This window comes from Pseudophryne corroboree, chromosome 5, assembly GCF_028390025.1.
Source record: "Pseudophryne corroboree isolate aPseCor3 chromosome 5, aPseCor3.hap2, whole genome shotgun sequence".
Taxonomy (NCBI): Eukaryota; Metazoa; Chordata; class Amphibia; order Anura; family Myobatrachidae; genus Pseudophryne; species Pseudophryne corroboree.
In genome coordinates, this window is record NC_086448.1 from 665,500,750 (window position 1) to 665,517,260 (window position 16,511).

Sequence of the window (16,511 nt, forward strand, 5' to 3'; positions counted from 1 at the left end):
GGACTTCAGATTTAGAATAGGTCTTACCGAGCCGTCCGGCTTCGGTACCACAAATAGAGTGGAATAATACCCCTTTCCCTGTTGTAGAAGAGGTACCTTGACTATCACCTGCTGAGAGTACAGCTTGTGAATGGCTTCCAAAACCGTCTCCCTTTCGGAGGGGGACGTTGGTAAAACAGACTTCAGGAAACGGCGAGGCGGATCTGTCTCTAGTTCCAACCTGTACCCCTGAGATATTATCTGCAGGATCCAGGGATCTACCTGCGAGTGAGCCCACTGCGCGCTGAAATTCTTGAGACGACCGCCCACCGCCCCCGAGTCCGCTTGAGAAGCCCCAGCGTCATGCTGAGGCTTTTGTAGAAGCGGGGGAGGGCTTCTGTTCCTGGGAAGGAGCTGCCTGTTGGTGTCTCTTCCCCCTTCCTCTGCCTCGTGGCAGATATGAATATCCCTTTGCTCTCTTGTTTTTAAAGGAACGAAAGGGCTGCGGTTGAAAAGTCGGTGTCTTTTTCTGTTGGGGAGTAGCTTGAGGTAAAAAGGTGGATTTCCCGGCTGTAGCCGTGGCCACCAAATCTGATAGACCGACTCCAAATAACTCCTCCCCTTTATACGGCAAAACTTCCATATGCCGTTTTGAGTCCGCATCGCCTGACCACTGTCGCGTCCATAAACTTCTTCTGGCCGAAATGGACATAGCACTTACCCGTGATGCCAGTGTGCAGATATCCCTCTGTGCATCACGCATATAAAGAAATGCATCCTTTATTTGCTCTAAAGACAGTAAAACATTGTCCCTATCCAGGGTATCAATATTTTCAATCAGGGACTCTGACCAAGCTACTCCAGCACTGCACATCCAGGCTGTCGCTATAGCTGGTCGTAGTATAACACCTGTATGTGTGTATATACTTTTTTGGATATTTTCCATCCTCCTATCTGCTGGATCTTTAAGTGCGGCCGTCTCAGGAGAGGGTAACGCCACTTGTTTAGATAAGCGTGTGAGCGCCTTGTCCACCCTAGGAGGTGTTTCCCAGCGCGCCCTAACCTCTGACGGGAAAGGGTATAAAGCTAATAACTTCTTTGAAATTAGCATCTTTTTATCGGGGGCAACCCACGCTTCATCACATACATCATTTAGTTCTTCTGATTCAGGAAAAACTATAGGTAGTTTTTTCACACCCCACATAATACCCTGTTTAGTGGTACCTGTAGTATCAGCTAAATGTAACGCCTCCTTCATTGCCAAAATCATATAACGTGTGGCCCTACTGGAAAATACGGTTGATTCGTCACCGTCGCCACTGGAATCAGTGCCTGTGTCTGGGTCTGTGTCGACCGACTGAGGCAAAGGGCGTTTTACAGCCCCTGACGGTGTTTGAGGCGCCTGGACAGGCACTAACTGATTGTCCGGCCGTCTCATGTCGTCAAACGACTGCTTTAGCGTGTTGACACTATCCCGTAATTCCATAAATAAAGGCATCCATTCTGGTGTCGACCCCCTAGGAGGTGACATCCCCATATTTGGCAATTGCTCCGCCTCCACACCAATATCGTCCTCATACATGTCGACACACACGTACCGACACACAGCAGACACACAGGGAATGCTCTTAACGAAGACAGGACCCCACTAGCCCTTTGGGGAGACAGAGGGAGAGTTTGCCAGCACACACCAAAAGCGCTATATATGACAGGGATAGCCTTATAATAAGTGCTCCCTGTATAGCTGCTTTTATAATATAATTTTTGCCACTATTTTGCCCCCCCTCTCTTGTTTTACCCTGTTTCTGTAGTGCAGTGCAGGGGAGAGACCTGGGAGCCGTCCTGACCAGCGGAGCTGTGTAAGGAAAATGGCGCTGTGTGCTGAGGAGATAGGCCCCGCCCCTTTTTCGGCGGGCTCGTCTCCCGCTCTTTAGTGTATTCTGGCAGGGGTTAAATATCTCCATATAGCCCCCGGAGGCTATATGTGAGGTATTTTTTAGCCAAATAGGTTTTCATTTGCCTCCCAGGGCGCTCCCCTCCCAGCGCCCTGCACCCTCAGTGACTGCCGTGTGAAGGGTGCTGAGAGGAAAATGGCGCACAGCTGCAGTGCTGTGCGCTACCTTTAGAAGACTGAGGAGTCTTCTGCCGCCGATTCTGGACCTCTTCATGTTTCAGCATCTGCAAGGGGGCCGGCGGCGAGGCTCCGGTGACCATCCAGGCTGTACCTGTGATCGTCCCTCTGGAGCTGATGTCCAGTAGCCAAGAAGCCAATCCATCCTGCACGCAGGTGAGTTCACTTCTTCTCCCCTAAGTCCCTCGTTGCAGTGATCCTGTTGCCAGCAGGACTCACTGTAAAATAAAAAACCTAAGCTAAACTTTCTCTAAGCAGCTCTTTAGGAGAGCCACCTAGATTGCACCCTTCTCGGCCGGGCACAAAAATCTAACTGAGGCTTGGAGGAGGGTCATAGGGGGAGGAGCCAGTGCACACCACCTGATCGGAAAGCTTTACTTTTTGTGCCCTGTCTCCTGCGGAGCCGCTATTCCCCATGGTCCTTTCAGGAACCCCAGCATCCACTAGGACGATAGAGAAAAGGGGGCTGATGCGGGTCGCAGCCGGGTAGCTTCCGTGTCAGTCTCCCAGCTGTGACCCGCGATTAGGTATAGAAGAGGTATTATCTGGAAAAATTACTGGCAAAGGAGATAGAGTGTGGGGGTGACTAAGGAAATCCTGAAAACACGTAAAGTTTCAGAAGCTTGATGATATAAGAAGCAAGGGTAACCTTACCTCAGCTACAGCTTCCATATGTGCATAAAGCTCTTGCTTGTAAATTAGCATTTTCTACTCATATCTTATCCAAGGTGGTATGTACAGGAAAACAAAGCAATACATAGCACTGCATCTGACATTCCAAATGTCAACATCCCTCATTATGGAGAGAAATCAATTAACCTTGATAATTTACCACTGGTGAAAAAGGATGGTAGCCTCAGGCGTTAATGCCTGGGGCTATTCAATTAGAGTTCCTTTTTCTTATATGGTAAGTTACTGTGTTAATGGGCGTTAACCTGTAGAATCTGGGACAAGTCCCCAGACTATGGGGTAACATGGCTGCGGCACCCGAAAACAGGCTACTTAACATAGATTTTCGTGTCTCCAGGACAAATTGAAAAGGCCCCCGCTGCTTCAATTAGCCAACGATAAATTACCGCAAATTCACCACTAAGAAAATATATTATTTGCATGAGTATTAGACTGCTCATTTTATGACCTTAAGGCTCTTAGGGTCGTGTACCATAATGAGGAAAAAACAGCATGTTAGGCTTTTTTTGACAGAGGAAATTCTTTCAAGGCAAACTTTAAGGTGTACTTACATGATTATACTGTATATACCATTTCCTAATATTTTCTTTAAATAAAACTGTACCAAACATGTGTACTGCACCCAAGTTCTGAGACAACCACAGGACCATAAACATTGGAAAACATTTTTTATTTCACTAATTTAAATAATCACACCTTTTTTATCTTATTATACCAGTTAAGGGAAAACCCATATTTTTTACTAAAAGTTTAATTTTAAAAGAAATACATTATTAAATAATAACTACCACCATAGTCCACAACAGACCAGAACTATCACTTCCTGACATGATGTGGACTACAATGAAGTCACTATCTCTTGGTGCATTTATAGGCTGTATTCTAATATTGCTTCAGGCAACAAAATGGCTGCCTCCAATATATGTTGGTGACAGGCTGATGACTCACCACTTCCTGCAGGTGAAACTATGTTAAAATCGTGGTATCCAGTGTGATGAAACCAGCACATTTCGCTTGTATATAAGATAAAGTGACTGTGTTGACTGAACAATCTTTACATAGCTGTTACAAGGCAAAATGTGCATAAATATTTACATTTCTTGGTAGATTTTAATAAAGAATAATTTGGTTCTGTTCTTAACTGCTATCAACAATTGCTTGCTTTCTGAAAATGATTACTACATTTAAAGATTTAATCAATATAAATATATCTATTTCACCATGCTGCCAACGATTCTGAATACAAGAAAGTCATCTTATGTATGAACACTTACCTGAGCAAGTTCTTTTTGTTCATTAACCAACCTACTGCAGCTAGCAATCATCTGATCCAGTGCATACAGCCTATCTTCAAGCCCCTTAATGGCTTTCATGTTTTGATTATCCAATTTGGCAACATTTTGACGGCATTCGGCCAAAAATGGCTGAATTATTCGCGGATCCAGCTGCAATTTTCAAAAGAAAACGTAATTTTTTTAAGTGAAGACAAAACATGATTTAAAAAAAGTTGGGCATTTTACATTTTCAAAGAAAACGGAAAAGGTGTGGGTAAACAATAACACGTGACAAAACAAAAAGTTTTAATTATGTTTTTTTAAAATATTTATAGAATGCAAAACAGCAATCAGTCATTCAATCAATCAATTTTTGATGTCTGTAAATCCTTCACCCTACTTTAGTAATCATTTTCAGAACACTTTCAAATGAAACATTGATTGCTGAGGGCTATGGGGTCAATGCAGTGCGAGTACTACTCCAGTTGGCATAGAGCAGTGATGGCTAACCTTGACACTCCAGCTGTTGTTGAACTACACATCCCAGCATGCCCTGCTACAGTTTTGCTATTTGGCCATGCTAAAACTGATGTAGGGCATGCTGGGATGTGTAGTTCAACAACAGCTGGAGTGTCAAGGTTAGCCATCACTGGCATAGAGTATCTTGCTTTAAGATGCACTGCGTCTGCCCAGAACAGTGGGGACAGACATTAAGTCCATTTAGATTTGTGTGATTCTGCTATTTATGCTTGCTAATGCCTGTAGGACGGAACAGGACATTCTGATGTAGGGCAAGACCAGTAATGGTAGAGACGAGGAAGGTACAATTGGTGGCTGATGATGGCCACCAAGACTATCCAACCACTTGAAATTGGCTATTTGCGGATGTTCCGCTTACATGCACTGGTGACAAAGGCCCAAATGTATTAAGCGCTAACAAGAGATAAATCTGAGACGCATAAGGAGAGATAAAGTACCAGCCAACCAGCTCCTGTCATTTTTCAAAGACAGCATGTGACATGGCAGCTGTTTGGCTGGTCATTTATCTCTCCTTATGTGTCTCAGATTTATCTCTTGTTAACGCTTAATACATATGGGCCAAAATCCCTAGGATAGCAACACACTAGTGTTTGTTGAACTCTACACGTTGCCCACATTTACCCAGCATTCATTAGCTCTTTATGGCTGTACTTTGGCATTGAAGTAATGCTGGGCTAACGTCACTGATAAAACCATTGTGTCTTTTGAAATCAGTAAACTACTCAGTCCTCTGTACTTAACAACACTGTACATGAATTATGGACACACCGAGTGAATGTATGTGGTATAATCTGCACAACCACCCAGTGCCACAATCCACCCCGTACCCCAGAGCTCATCCGTTCCTTTTGTAGTACCAGACAAAAAATTAGGGTGGATTGATGTCCCTGTACACATATCGCCCCCTCCGCTGCTATTTGAAAATGTTGTTAAATCTACTTGTATGACTCAACACTATGTATATTAACTTATTAACTAATGTGCAAATTATCTCACAATGAGCTTGTGTATGCAAAGCTTTTGCTATTATAATTTACTGGCTTCATACTTATTCACAGAATAATTGTCAGTTACAAATTGTAACGCACGATTAAACAAACCCAATTTTCAAGTTACACTTGATTAATACATTTGTATACAGTATTGTAAGTCATAATAAGTAAATATGAACAGTACTGCACAGTGCATCTGTAAAATAGTGCTGTTACTCTTATACTGTTACTCTTATACTGCTGTTACTCTTATACTTTAAAAGATAACAGAAACACCATAGTTACATGTAAGCCAAAATGTTAAATTGCTTTGTGGGTTTTTTAACGCAGTTAATTTTGGCCTGATTATTAGTCCAGCTACTTACTTAGTGTACATCAAAATAAGAATTTACTCACCGGTAATTCTGTTTCTCGTAGTCCGTAGTGGATGCTGGGAACTCCGTAAGGACCATGGGGAATAGCGGGCTCCGAAGGAGGCTGGGCACTCTAGAAAGATCTTAGACTACCTGGTGTGCACTGGCTCCTCCCACTATGACCCTCCTCCAAGCCTCAGTTAGGTACTGTGCCCGGACGAGCGTACACAATAAGGAAGGATTTTGAATCCCGGGTAAGACTCATACCAGCCACACCAATCACACCGTACAACTCGTGATATAAAACACAGTTAACAGTATGAAACAATAGAGCCTCTCAACAGATGGCTCAACAATAACCCGATTTAGTTAACAATAACTATGTACAAGTAATGCAGATAAACCGCACTTGGGATGGGCGCCCAGCATCCACTACGGACTACGAGAAACAGAATTACCGGTGAGTAAATTCTTATGTTCTCTAACGTCCTAGTGGATGCTGGGAACTCCGTAAGGACCATGGGGATTATACCAAAGCTCCCAAACGGGCGGGAGAGTGCGGATGACTCTGTAGCACCGAATGAGAGAACTCCAGGTCCTCCTCAGCCAGGGTATCAAATTTGTAGAATTTTGAAAACGTGTTTGCCCCTGACCAAGTAGCTGCTCGGCAAAGTTGTAAAGCCGAGACCCCTCGGGCAGCCGCCCAAGATGAGCCCACCTTCCTTGTGGAATGGGCATTGACAGATTTTGGCTGTGGCAGGCCTGCCACAGTATGTGCAAGCTGAATTGTACTACAAATCCAACGAGCAATAGTCTGCTTAGAAGCAGGAGCACCCAGCTTGTTGGGTGCATACAGGATAAACAGCGAGTCAGATTTTCTGACTCCAGCCGTCCTGGAAACATATATTTTCAGGGCCCTGACAACGTCTAGCAACTTGGAGTCCTCCAAATCCTTAGTAGCCGCAGGCACCACAATAGGCTGGTTCAGGTGAAACGCTGACACCACCTTAGGGAGAAACTGGGGACGAGTCCTCAATTCTGCCCTATCCATATGGAAAATCAGATAAGGGCTTTTACATGATAAAGCCGCCAACTCTGACACTCGCCTGGCTGAAGCCAAGGCCAATAACATGACCACTTTCCACGTGAGATATTTCAGATCCACGGTTTTTAGTGGCTCAAACCAATGTGATTTTAAGAAACTCAACATCACGTTGAGATCCCAAGGTGCCACAGGAGGCACAAATGGGGGCTGAATATGCAGCACTCCTTTCACAAATGTCTGAACTTCAGGTACTGAAGCTAGTTCTTTTTGAAAGAAAATCGACAGAGCCGAGATCTGTACCTTAATGGAGCCCAGTTTTAGGCCCATATTCACTCCTGCTTGCAGGAAATGCAGAAATCGACCTAGTTGAAATTCCTCTGTTGGGGCCTTTTTGGCCTCGCACCAAGCAACATATTTCCGCCATATGCGGTGATAATGCTTTGCCGTAACATCTTTCCTGGCTTTAATAAGCGTAGGAATGACTTCCTCCGGAATGCCCTTTTCCTTCAGGATCCGGCGTTCAACCGCCATGCCGTCAAACGCAGCCGCGGTAAGTCTTGGAACAGACAGGGGCCCTGCTGCAGCAGGTCCTGTCTGAGCGGCAGAGACCACGGGTCCTCTGAGATCATCTCTTGAAGTTCCGGGTACCACGCTCTTCTCGGCCAATCCGGAACCACGAGAATTGTGTTTACTCCTCGCTTTCTTATTATTCTCAATACCTTTGGTATGAGAGGTAGAGGAGGGAACACATAAACTGACCGGTACACCCACGGTGTCACTAGAGCGTCCACAGCTATCGCCTGAGGGTCTCTTGACCTGGCGCAATACTTCTCTAGTTTTTTGTTTAGGCGGGACGCCATCATGTCCACCTGTGGACGACCCCATTGATTTACAATCATTTGGAAGACTTCTGGATGAAGTCCCCACTCTCCCGGGTGGAGGTCGTGCCTGCTGAGAAAGTCTGCTTCCCAGTTGTCCACTCCCGGGATGAACACTGCTGACAGTGCTAGTACATGATTCTCCGCCCATCGGAGAATTTTTGTGGCTTCTGCCATCGCCGTCCTGCTTCTTGTGCCGCCCTGTCGATTCACATGGGCGACTGCCGTGATGTTGTCTGACTGGATCAGCACCGGCTGGTGTAGGAGCAGGGATTTTGCTTGACTTAGGGCATTGTAAATGGCCCTTAGTTCCAGAATATTTATGTGAAGGGCAGTCTCCTGACTTGACCATAGTCCTTGGAAATTTTTTCCCTTTGTGACTGCCCCCCAGCCTCGTAGGCTGGCATCCGTGGTCACCAGGACCCAGTCCTGTATGCCGAATCTGCGGCCCTCCAGAAGATGAGCACTGTGCAGCCACCACAGAAGAGACACCCTGGTTCGTGGAGACAGGGTTATTAAACGATGCATCTGAAGATGCGATCCGGACCACTTGTCCAACAGGTCCCACTGAAAAATCCTGGCATGGAACCTGCCGAATGGAATTGCTTCGTAAGAAGCTACCATCTTTCCCAGGACCCGCGTGCAGTGATGCACCGATACCTGTTTTGGTTTTAGGAGGTCTCTGACTAGAGAAGACAACTCCCTGGCTTTCTCCTCCGGGAGAAACACTTTTTTCTGGGCCGTGTCCAGAATCATTCCCAGGAACATTAGACGTGTCGTGGGGATCAGCTGTGACTTTGGGATATTCAGAATCCAGCCGTGCTGGCTCAGCACTTCCTGAGATAGTGCTACTCCCACTAACAACTGTTCCTTGGATCGTGCCTTTATTAGGAGATCGTCCAAGTATGGGATAATTAAAACTCCCTTTTTTCGAAGGAGTATCATCATTTCCGCCATAACCTTGGTAAATACCCTTGGTGCCGTGGAGAGTCCAAACGGCAGCGTCTGGAATTGGTAATGGCAGTCCTGTACCACAAATCTGAGGTACTCCTGGTGAGAATTGCAAATGGGGACATGCAGGTAAGCATCCTTGATGTCCAGGGATACCATGTAATCCCCCTCGTCCAGGCTTGCAATAACCGCCCTGAGCGATTCCATCTTGAACTTGAATTTTTTTATGTATGTGTTCAAGGATTTCAAATTTAAAATGGGTCTCACCGAACCGTCCGGTTTCGGCACCACAAATAGTGTGGAATAGTAACCCCGGCCTTGTTGAAGTAGGGGTACCTTGATTATCACCTGCTGGGAATACAGCTTGTGAATCGCTGCTAGTACCGCCTCCCTGTCTGAGGGAGCAATCGGCAAGGCGGATTTTAGGAAACGGCGGGGTGGAGTCGCCTCGAATTCCAGCCTGTATCCCTGAGATACTATTTGAAGGATCCAGGGATCCACCTGTGAGCGGGCCCACTGATCGCTGAAATTCCTGAGGCGGGCCCCCACCGTACCTGGCTCCGCCTGTGAAGCCCCACCGTCATGCGGCGGACTTGGAAGAGGAAGCGGGGGAGGACTTTTGTTCCTGGGAACCTGCTGTTTGCTGCAGCCTTTTTCCCCTGCCTCTGCCTCTTGACAGAAAAGACCCTCCTTTTCCCCGCTTGTTTTTCTGGGACCGAAAGGACTGAACCTGATAAAATGGCGCCTTCTTAGGCTGTGAGGGGACATGGGGTAAAAATGCTGACTTCCCAGACGTTGCTGTGGAAACTAGGTCGGAGAGACCATCCCCAAATAATTCCTCCCCCTTATAAGGCAAGACTTCCATGTGCCTTTTGGAATCTGCATCTCCAGTCCACTGGCGAGTCCATAAGCATCTCCTAGCAGAGATAGATAATGCACTTATTTTAGATGCCAGTCGGCAGATTTCCCTCTGTGCATCTCTCATGTATAAGACTGAGTCTTTTATATGGTCAATTGTTAGCAGGATCGTGTCTCTGTCTAACGTGTCAATATTTTCTGACAGTTTATCTGACCACGCAGCGGCAGCACTGCACATCCATGCTGACGCAATAGCTGGTCTGAGTATAATGCCTGAGTGTGTATATACAGACTTCAGGATCGCCTCCTGCTTTCTATCAGCAGGTTCCTTAAGGGCGGCCGTATCCTGGGACGGTAGTGCCACCTTTTTAGACAAACGTGTGAGCGCTTTATCCACCCTCGGGGGTGTTTCCCAACGTAACCTATCCTCTGGCGGGAAAGGGAACGCCATTAGTAGCTTCTTAGGAATTACCAATTTCTTATCAGGGGAAGACCACGCTTCTTCACACACTTCATTTAATTCATCTGACGGGGGAAAAACTACAGGTAGTTTTTTCTCCCCAAACATAATACCCTTTTTTGTGGTACCTGGATGTAAATCAGAAATATTTAACACCTCTTTCATTGCCTCAATCATGCAGTGAATGGCCTTAACGGGCATTAAATTTGACTCATCGTCGTCGACACTGGTGTCAGTATCCGTGTCGACATCTACTTGTGCCACCTGAGATAACGGGCGTTTCAGAGCCCCTGATGACTTTTGAGACACCTGGACAGGCACGAGCTGAAGACTCGGCTGTCCCACAGTCGGCATGTCGTCAAATTTTTTATGTAAGGAGTCTATACGTGCACTCATTTCCTGCCATAATACCATCCACTCAGGTGTCTGACCCCCAGGGGGTGACATCCCTGCTAAAGGCATCTGCTCCCCCTCCACATCATTATCCTCCTCAAACATGTCGACACAGCCGTACCGACACACTCCACACACACAGGGAATGCTCAAACAGAGGACAGGACCCACAAAAGCCCTTTGGGGGGACAGAGTAAGAGTATGCCAGCACACACCAGAGCGCTATATATATACAGGGACTAACTGAGTTATGTCCCTAATAGCTGCTTTTTATATAATATACTGTATACAGTGCCAATTTTAATGCCCCCCCTCTCTTTTCCCTCTTACTGTACTGTAGAATTGCAGAGAAGAGCCAGGGAGCTTCCTTCCAGCCGAGCTGTGAGGGAAAAATGGCGCCAGTGTGCTGAGGAGATAGGCTCCGCCCCTTTTTCGCGGCCTATTCTCCCGCTTTTTATGGGATTCTGGCAGGGGTATTTACCTCATATATAGCCCCAGGGGCTATATATTGAGGTATTTTAGCCAGCCAAGGTGTTTTTATTGCTGCCTCAGGGCGCCCCCCCCAGCGCCCTGCACCCTCAGTGACCGGAGTGTGAAGTGTGTATGAGGAGCAATGGCGCACAGCTGCAGTGCTGTGCGCTACCTTGGTGAAGACAGGATGTCTTCATGCCGCCGATTTTCCGGACCATCTTCTTGCTTCTGGCTCTGTAAGGGGGACGGCGGCGCGGCTCCGGGACCGAACATCAAGGCTGGGCCTGCGGTCGATCCCTCTGGAGCTAATGGTGTCCAGTAGCCTAAGAAGCCCAATCCGGCTGCAAGCAGGCGAGTTCGCTTCTTCTCCCCTTAGTCCCTCGCTGCAGTGAGCCTGTTGCCAGCAGGTCTCACTGAAAATAACAAATTCTAAGACTATAACTTTCTAAGAGCTCAGGAGAGCCCCTAGTGTGCATCCAACCTCGGCCGGGCACGAAATCTAACTGAGGCTTGGAGGAGGGTCATAGTGGGAGGAGCCAGTGCACACCAGGTAGTCTAAGATCTTTCTAGAGTGCCCAGCCTCCTTCGGAGCCCGCTATTCCCCATGGTCCTTACGGAGTTCCCAGCATCCACTAGGACGTTAGAGAAAACAATTTAACAGAAAACCAGACTTCTTCAGTACCAGCATATACTACTACAGCAAATATGACAGTGAGTACCAATTATAATGGTTCAAAGAAGGATGAAACAAACAACCAAAGGTAAAAACAGTGGTTAAAAGAAGGCAAGTTAAAAAGATATAAGAGATAATCAGTAAAATCAAAGTTTTACAGTGTTGTTCTGGAAAGAATTGCTTTTGTCTTTAAAAACAGAAAGTAAAATATATTAATGTAACATTTCCTATTCAAACAATTCTTAGAAAGTACAAAGTTAGTAGTTATAAAATTTTTAGGTGTTATTAATATTTCTTACTTCAACAAAGCATCAGAACGCACTGATTATCGCACTTCAAAGGTAATCTGATATGGCACTACTTCTCCTTATAGGCATTGCTCCAGAACTTCATTCAAGTTTACCCAGCATTAGAACTGCTGATGGCTGCATGCACCATTGAAACAGTCAGGAGGTGTGTGTATTAGGACTATTTACATTACTGTTTGGACTATTAGGGGCGATTCAATTGTTAGTTTGATTTTAGCTCCTGTCTAAAGTGTCCAGGAGCTATTCAACTGATTTGTGCAACCAACCAGGAGACTGCACTTAATGCAGATTTCTGCTTGCACTCTACTTAGGTGGGCTTAAAGGGTGTAACGTAATGCTTCGGGCTTGTCGTGAGTGCCGGGCACACCGTATACTGCAGATGGATGGGATAAGCTGTTTACCACGGCAAAAACTTTGCCCTCGCCCGCCACAGGAATTAATTGAATAGCTTCTGGGCTCTTAGCCTGGGAACTTATCTAACAGTTGAATCACCCCCTCAGTGTCAAAGCACACTTCCTTTGCTTTTCCAAATGAATACATGTTTGTTGAAGAATTAGTGTTAACAGATCATCTAATTTGATAAGCATATGATAAAAAATTAAAACTGGTTAAAAATAACAAACACATAAATAAAAATCTTTCTTCTAAGTGAAAGATCTGAACCAAAACAGATCTAGGCGTTATGGGATAACTGTTTTTTGGCTCCAAGAATAACTTAGATCAAAAGATATGGTCCCCGTAAAAAAAAACCAAGCAAACTGCACTTAACTGGTCTTTTCTAATTCACAAATGTTCGCAATCTATCTTTGAACTATCTAAACCATGACAAAATAATTGCGTATCAGCGTAAACTCCAGATCCTTCATTTGTTCTGCATGAACTATTTTATTACATAGACAATAAATAAAAACATCAAGAGAAGAATCAGTTTTAACCTAGACGCAGAGATATTTTTTGCAAATAACTTTATTTTTAAGCAAATGAGAATAAACCATTTCATTACTTGCCACCGACTCCTGCTGTGACCTTACATGGTATATCCAACACAAACAGGGAGGATTCCACTAAACTGTTTTTTACTGCGTTATATTATGCAATACCGGTCTTATTTATTTATGATATTTTTTGCTACTTTCATGTTTTGCCAGTAATTAAGCACATTAGAGAGTCAGGGCCAGATGGAACAAAATAACTTACACAATGATCTGCATTTTGAGGGCAAGTCAGGAAACGAACATGTTAATAAACGTGTACTAAATACAGCAAACTTTCTTACAAAAAGAAAAAATATTATGCATCTTGCCATCTGTGATAATATCACACACACTTTTATGCAGAGCTGTCACAGGCGAGGATCTACTATGAAACTAATGAAGCTTAAGCCCCTAACGCAACTTTTTTTAAATCAATTTTTAACAAAATCGATGGAGTTTATTAAATGTGTGTTATTAACTTAAGGTTATTTTAGTGATTGAATAATCACTCGTCTCGCTTGTGCCTTTTAACACCAAAAATCAGATTTTCAGCTCTTGTATTTATGTACTGTATGGTTATAGCTCAAACCAATAACACCATGACAACTAGGCCTCTAGTACAGCATAGCTGCTATTACAGCTTGGAATGCACGTGACTTAGTACCACAGGAGCTGCTGGGAGTTGTAGTCTAGCTCTGTGATTTGCGCTCTGTAAATAGCGTGAAACGTGTATCTGTTTTAAACTACAATTCCCGACAGCCTGCAGAACTTCTCTTTGTGACATTCCCAGGAATGGCGTAGCCTGAGTGGGCCCATCCTAGGAACGAGGCTGGGAGAAATGAAAGGTGAGAAGGAGCCCGGGACAAGGAGGAGTCTAAATAAGGTCATTTTGCTGGCGTTGAATGGTGTGTGCTGAAGACCCTTTGGACCTTGGTGGATGTTGACCTATTGTTGCTGGTTGCAAAGGTTCCCCCATAACAGTTCAAGCTTCAGAGCCCCAAAAATGTAGGCCCATGACTGGCTGTACACAGAATTATTTGCTGTTGTGCACAGCTTCGGTGGCTAGGACAACAACATGACTTGTCCCGGGAGTTGATTGTGGGATTCAAACTAAGATATCCAACAACTCTCAACTTTAATTAAAAAAAAAAGTGCGAAACAAGTTGAAAAAATTTTTTTTTTATGCATAGTTCTTACTAAGCACATGTGAAATAATTTGCTGCTTGTAATCTTCATGTGCACTATAAACAATTACATATGTTTTAATTTGTTTTATTATGAAAGATGCTTGTTGGCTAATTTTAACGATTTAGTTTACAAGCCACATGTAATTTAAAATTACTTTTAGCAGGAAGTCATACGTCTTGACAAGTAATTGTCACTTAATAAATACAAAAGCAGCCCTTATAGACTGTCCAAAAGGAAAAATCAGTTTAATTTCATTTTCCATGCTGCTCATCTTGAGAAACACGAGTGATTTACCAGCTTTCAAAATCTGAGATTCTCTTACATTGTGCATATTACATACCAGCATTATTCACTCAACGCTGGTCAATGGGATCAGTGACAAAACAGTAAAATGGGTGGTATTCATGTGACCGACGGTCACATGACCTCCACCAACATCCCGCCCCCTCACTATCCCGACGGTCGGCATGCCGACCAACAGGTACTATTTCCACTTGGTGGTGTCCACGACACACAGAGTGGGAATAGAACACATGGCGACCGCAGGTCGCCACCGAGCCCGCAAGGGGCTTGCTGCACTCGCCCCCACCTGCCGGGATCCTGGCGTCGGCATGCTGCCGGGATCCCGGCGTTGATATGCTGACCGCCGGTCAGTCATACCACACCCCAGTAAAATATGTATAGTATACAAATTTTATTAAACCAAGTGAAACACAACTAACAGCACTGCAGGTACGTAATACATAATAAACTCTATTTAATGCTCTGTGAAACTGTAGCTTAGAAAATTGTAACAGACAATACGGTTACAAGCAAATTTATACCAAAATTCTCTACTGTTTAATATTATCTTTTTTTTCTTAAGGACTTTACATACCAAATAAGCCATATTAAATGATCACTGTTACCTGTTCATATAGTAATACTGTATCTTATGTAAAAGTCTATCTATTGGTATCGGTTCAGTACACTAAGGTGACAGTCACCACGCCAACATTCAGAGGGTGCAATTCAACGTTTTTTTGGGTGCCCAAAGTAATGGATGCATATCAGAGCTATTAAATTCTTGATCTGATCGTGAGCCATTTCTATTTAAGTGCCCAAAAGAATCGGGTTTAGACACGCAAAATTTGTGAACCTATAGTAGGTATTGCTTAAAGGTGTACTCCACAAACTATAAATACTTGCTAGTTTTGAGTGGGATTAGGTAAACTGGGAAAAAGAGACAACTGGGAAGAAGCATAGCCAGATTAAGGGGGGGATGCAGGGCATACTGTATCCCGAGCTTCGCTATGTCAGGGCCCCCCCGGCCAGAGCACTGACATCACTAGCTTTCCCTCTTAAGCAGCAGCAGAACCAGCAGCCAGAATGTGAGCAGGACAGTATGCAGCGAATGCAGAGACACAGGAGTATCATATGTTTCATGAGCAACCGATAGAGCTTTTCGACCAGAGGATAGGAGGGTAGAGAGAGCTCTAAGTGACACAGGGATCCCAGCTTCTCCTCTTCCTTGCTTGGGTGTCTGAGTCTTGTGGAAACTGTTATGCAACTAAACCATTTGGGCCCAGAGATAAGAGACACACACAGAGTTCTCCTGAGTCCTGTCCCAGTGTGTAAGCAGTACAGAGGCTGCCGCTATTCCTGCATGTGGCAAGATAAATTGTTTTATTTTTCTATGTGTATTTTAAGGTTAAGTTGTCTTTGTTCCACTACAACAAAAGTTTATAAAATAGTTGTCTTTCAATTAGGTGGAGCTATAAACGGTACCCAGCCATTATTAAACTATTAGTTTAAAACTAATATGCACCATTGGTTTAAATTTAATTTAATCAATCAATCAATTATTCCGAACATGACACATTCCAGGAGGGACAAAATGCTCTCTACCTGGACTTCCTTCTTAATTTATGATTGCAATCAACTGTGTTGAAACACCTTTCTTATCAATTAAATAGTACAACACAGGTGATGCCAATCATATATTAAGAGGGAAGTCCAGGTAGAGAGCATTTTGTCCCTCCTGGAATGGGACATGTTGGGATGTATGCACAATCTATTATACACCCCCTCTTCCACCGGGGACCCCATGTCTTAAGTGCCCCGGGCACCCCCCAGGCTTAATCCGGCCCTGGGAATAAGTATTGCTGGAGCAGGACAGATGATTTTCTGCTTGTACTGCTACAACAATTAAATCAATTGTCAAATCACGTATCCACCAATCAGTTGTAAACCTTTATATTTCTACAGTATTTCAGGCTCAAAGTAGACTCTATAGCCATCACCTAAAAACATTCACATTCCTGAGTAATGTTTCTAAACTTGAAATGTTCTTCATTTACACATACTGTATCTG

The 16,511-nt window shown here is 44.5% G+C and overlaps 1 protein-coding gene across 4 annotated transcripts in view; it reads right to left on the reverse strand.

Annotated features, from left to right (window-relative positions):
* RB1CC1 (RB1 inducible coiled-coil 1) overlaps positions 1–16,511 on the reverse strand; it is a 397,988-nt gene that overhangs the window by 243,901 nt on the left and 137,576 nt on the right. For all 4 annotated transcript variants that reach the window (XM_063923715.1, XM_063923717.1, XM_063923716.1 and 1 more), the window contains one exon: positions 4,075–4,245. In XM_063923715.1, the coding sequence (XP_063779785.1) occupies positions 4,075–4,245 (171 nt within the window). The remainder of the gene's footprint in view (positions 1–4,074; positions 4,246–16,511) is intronic.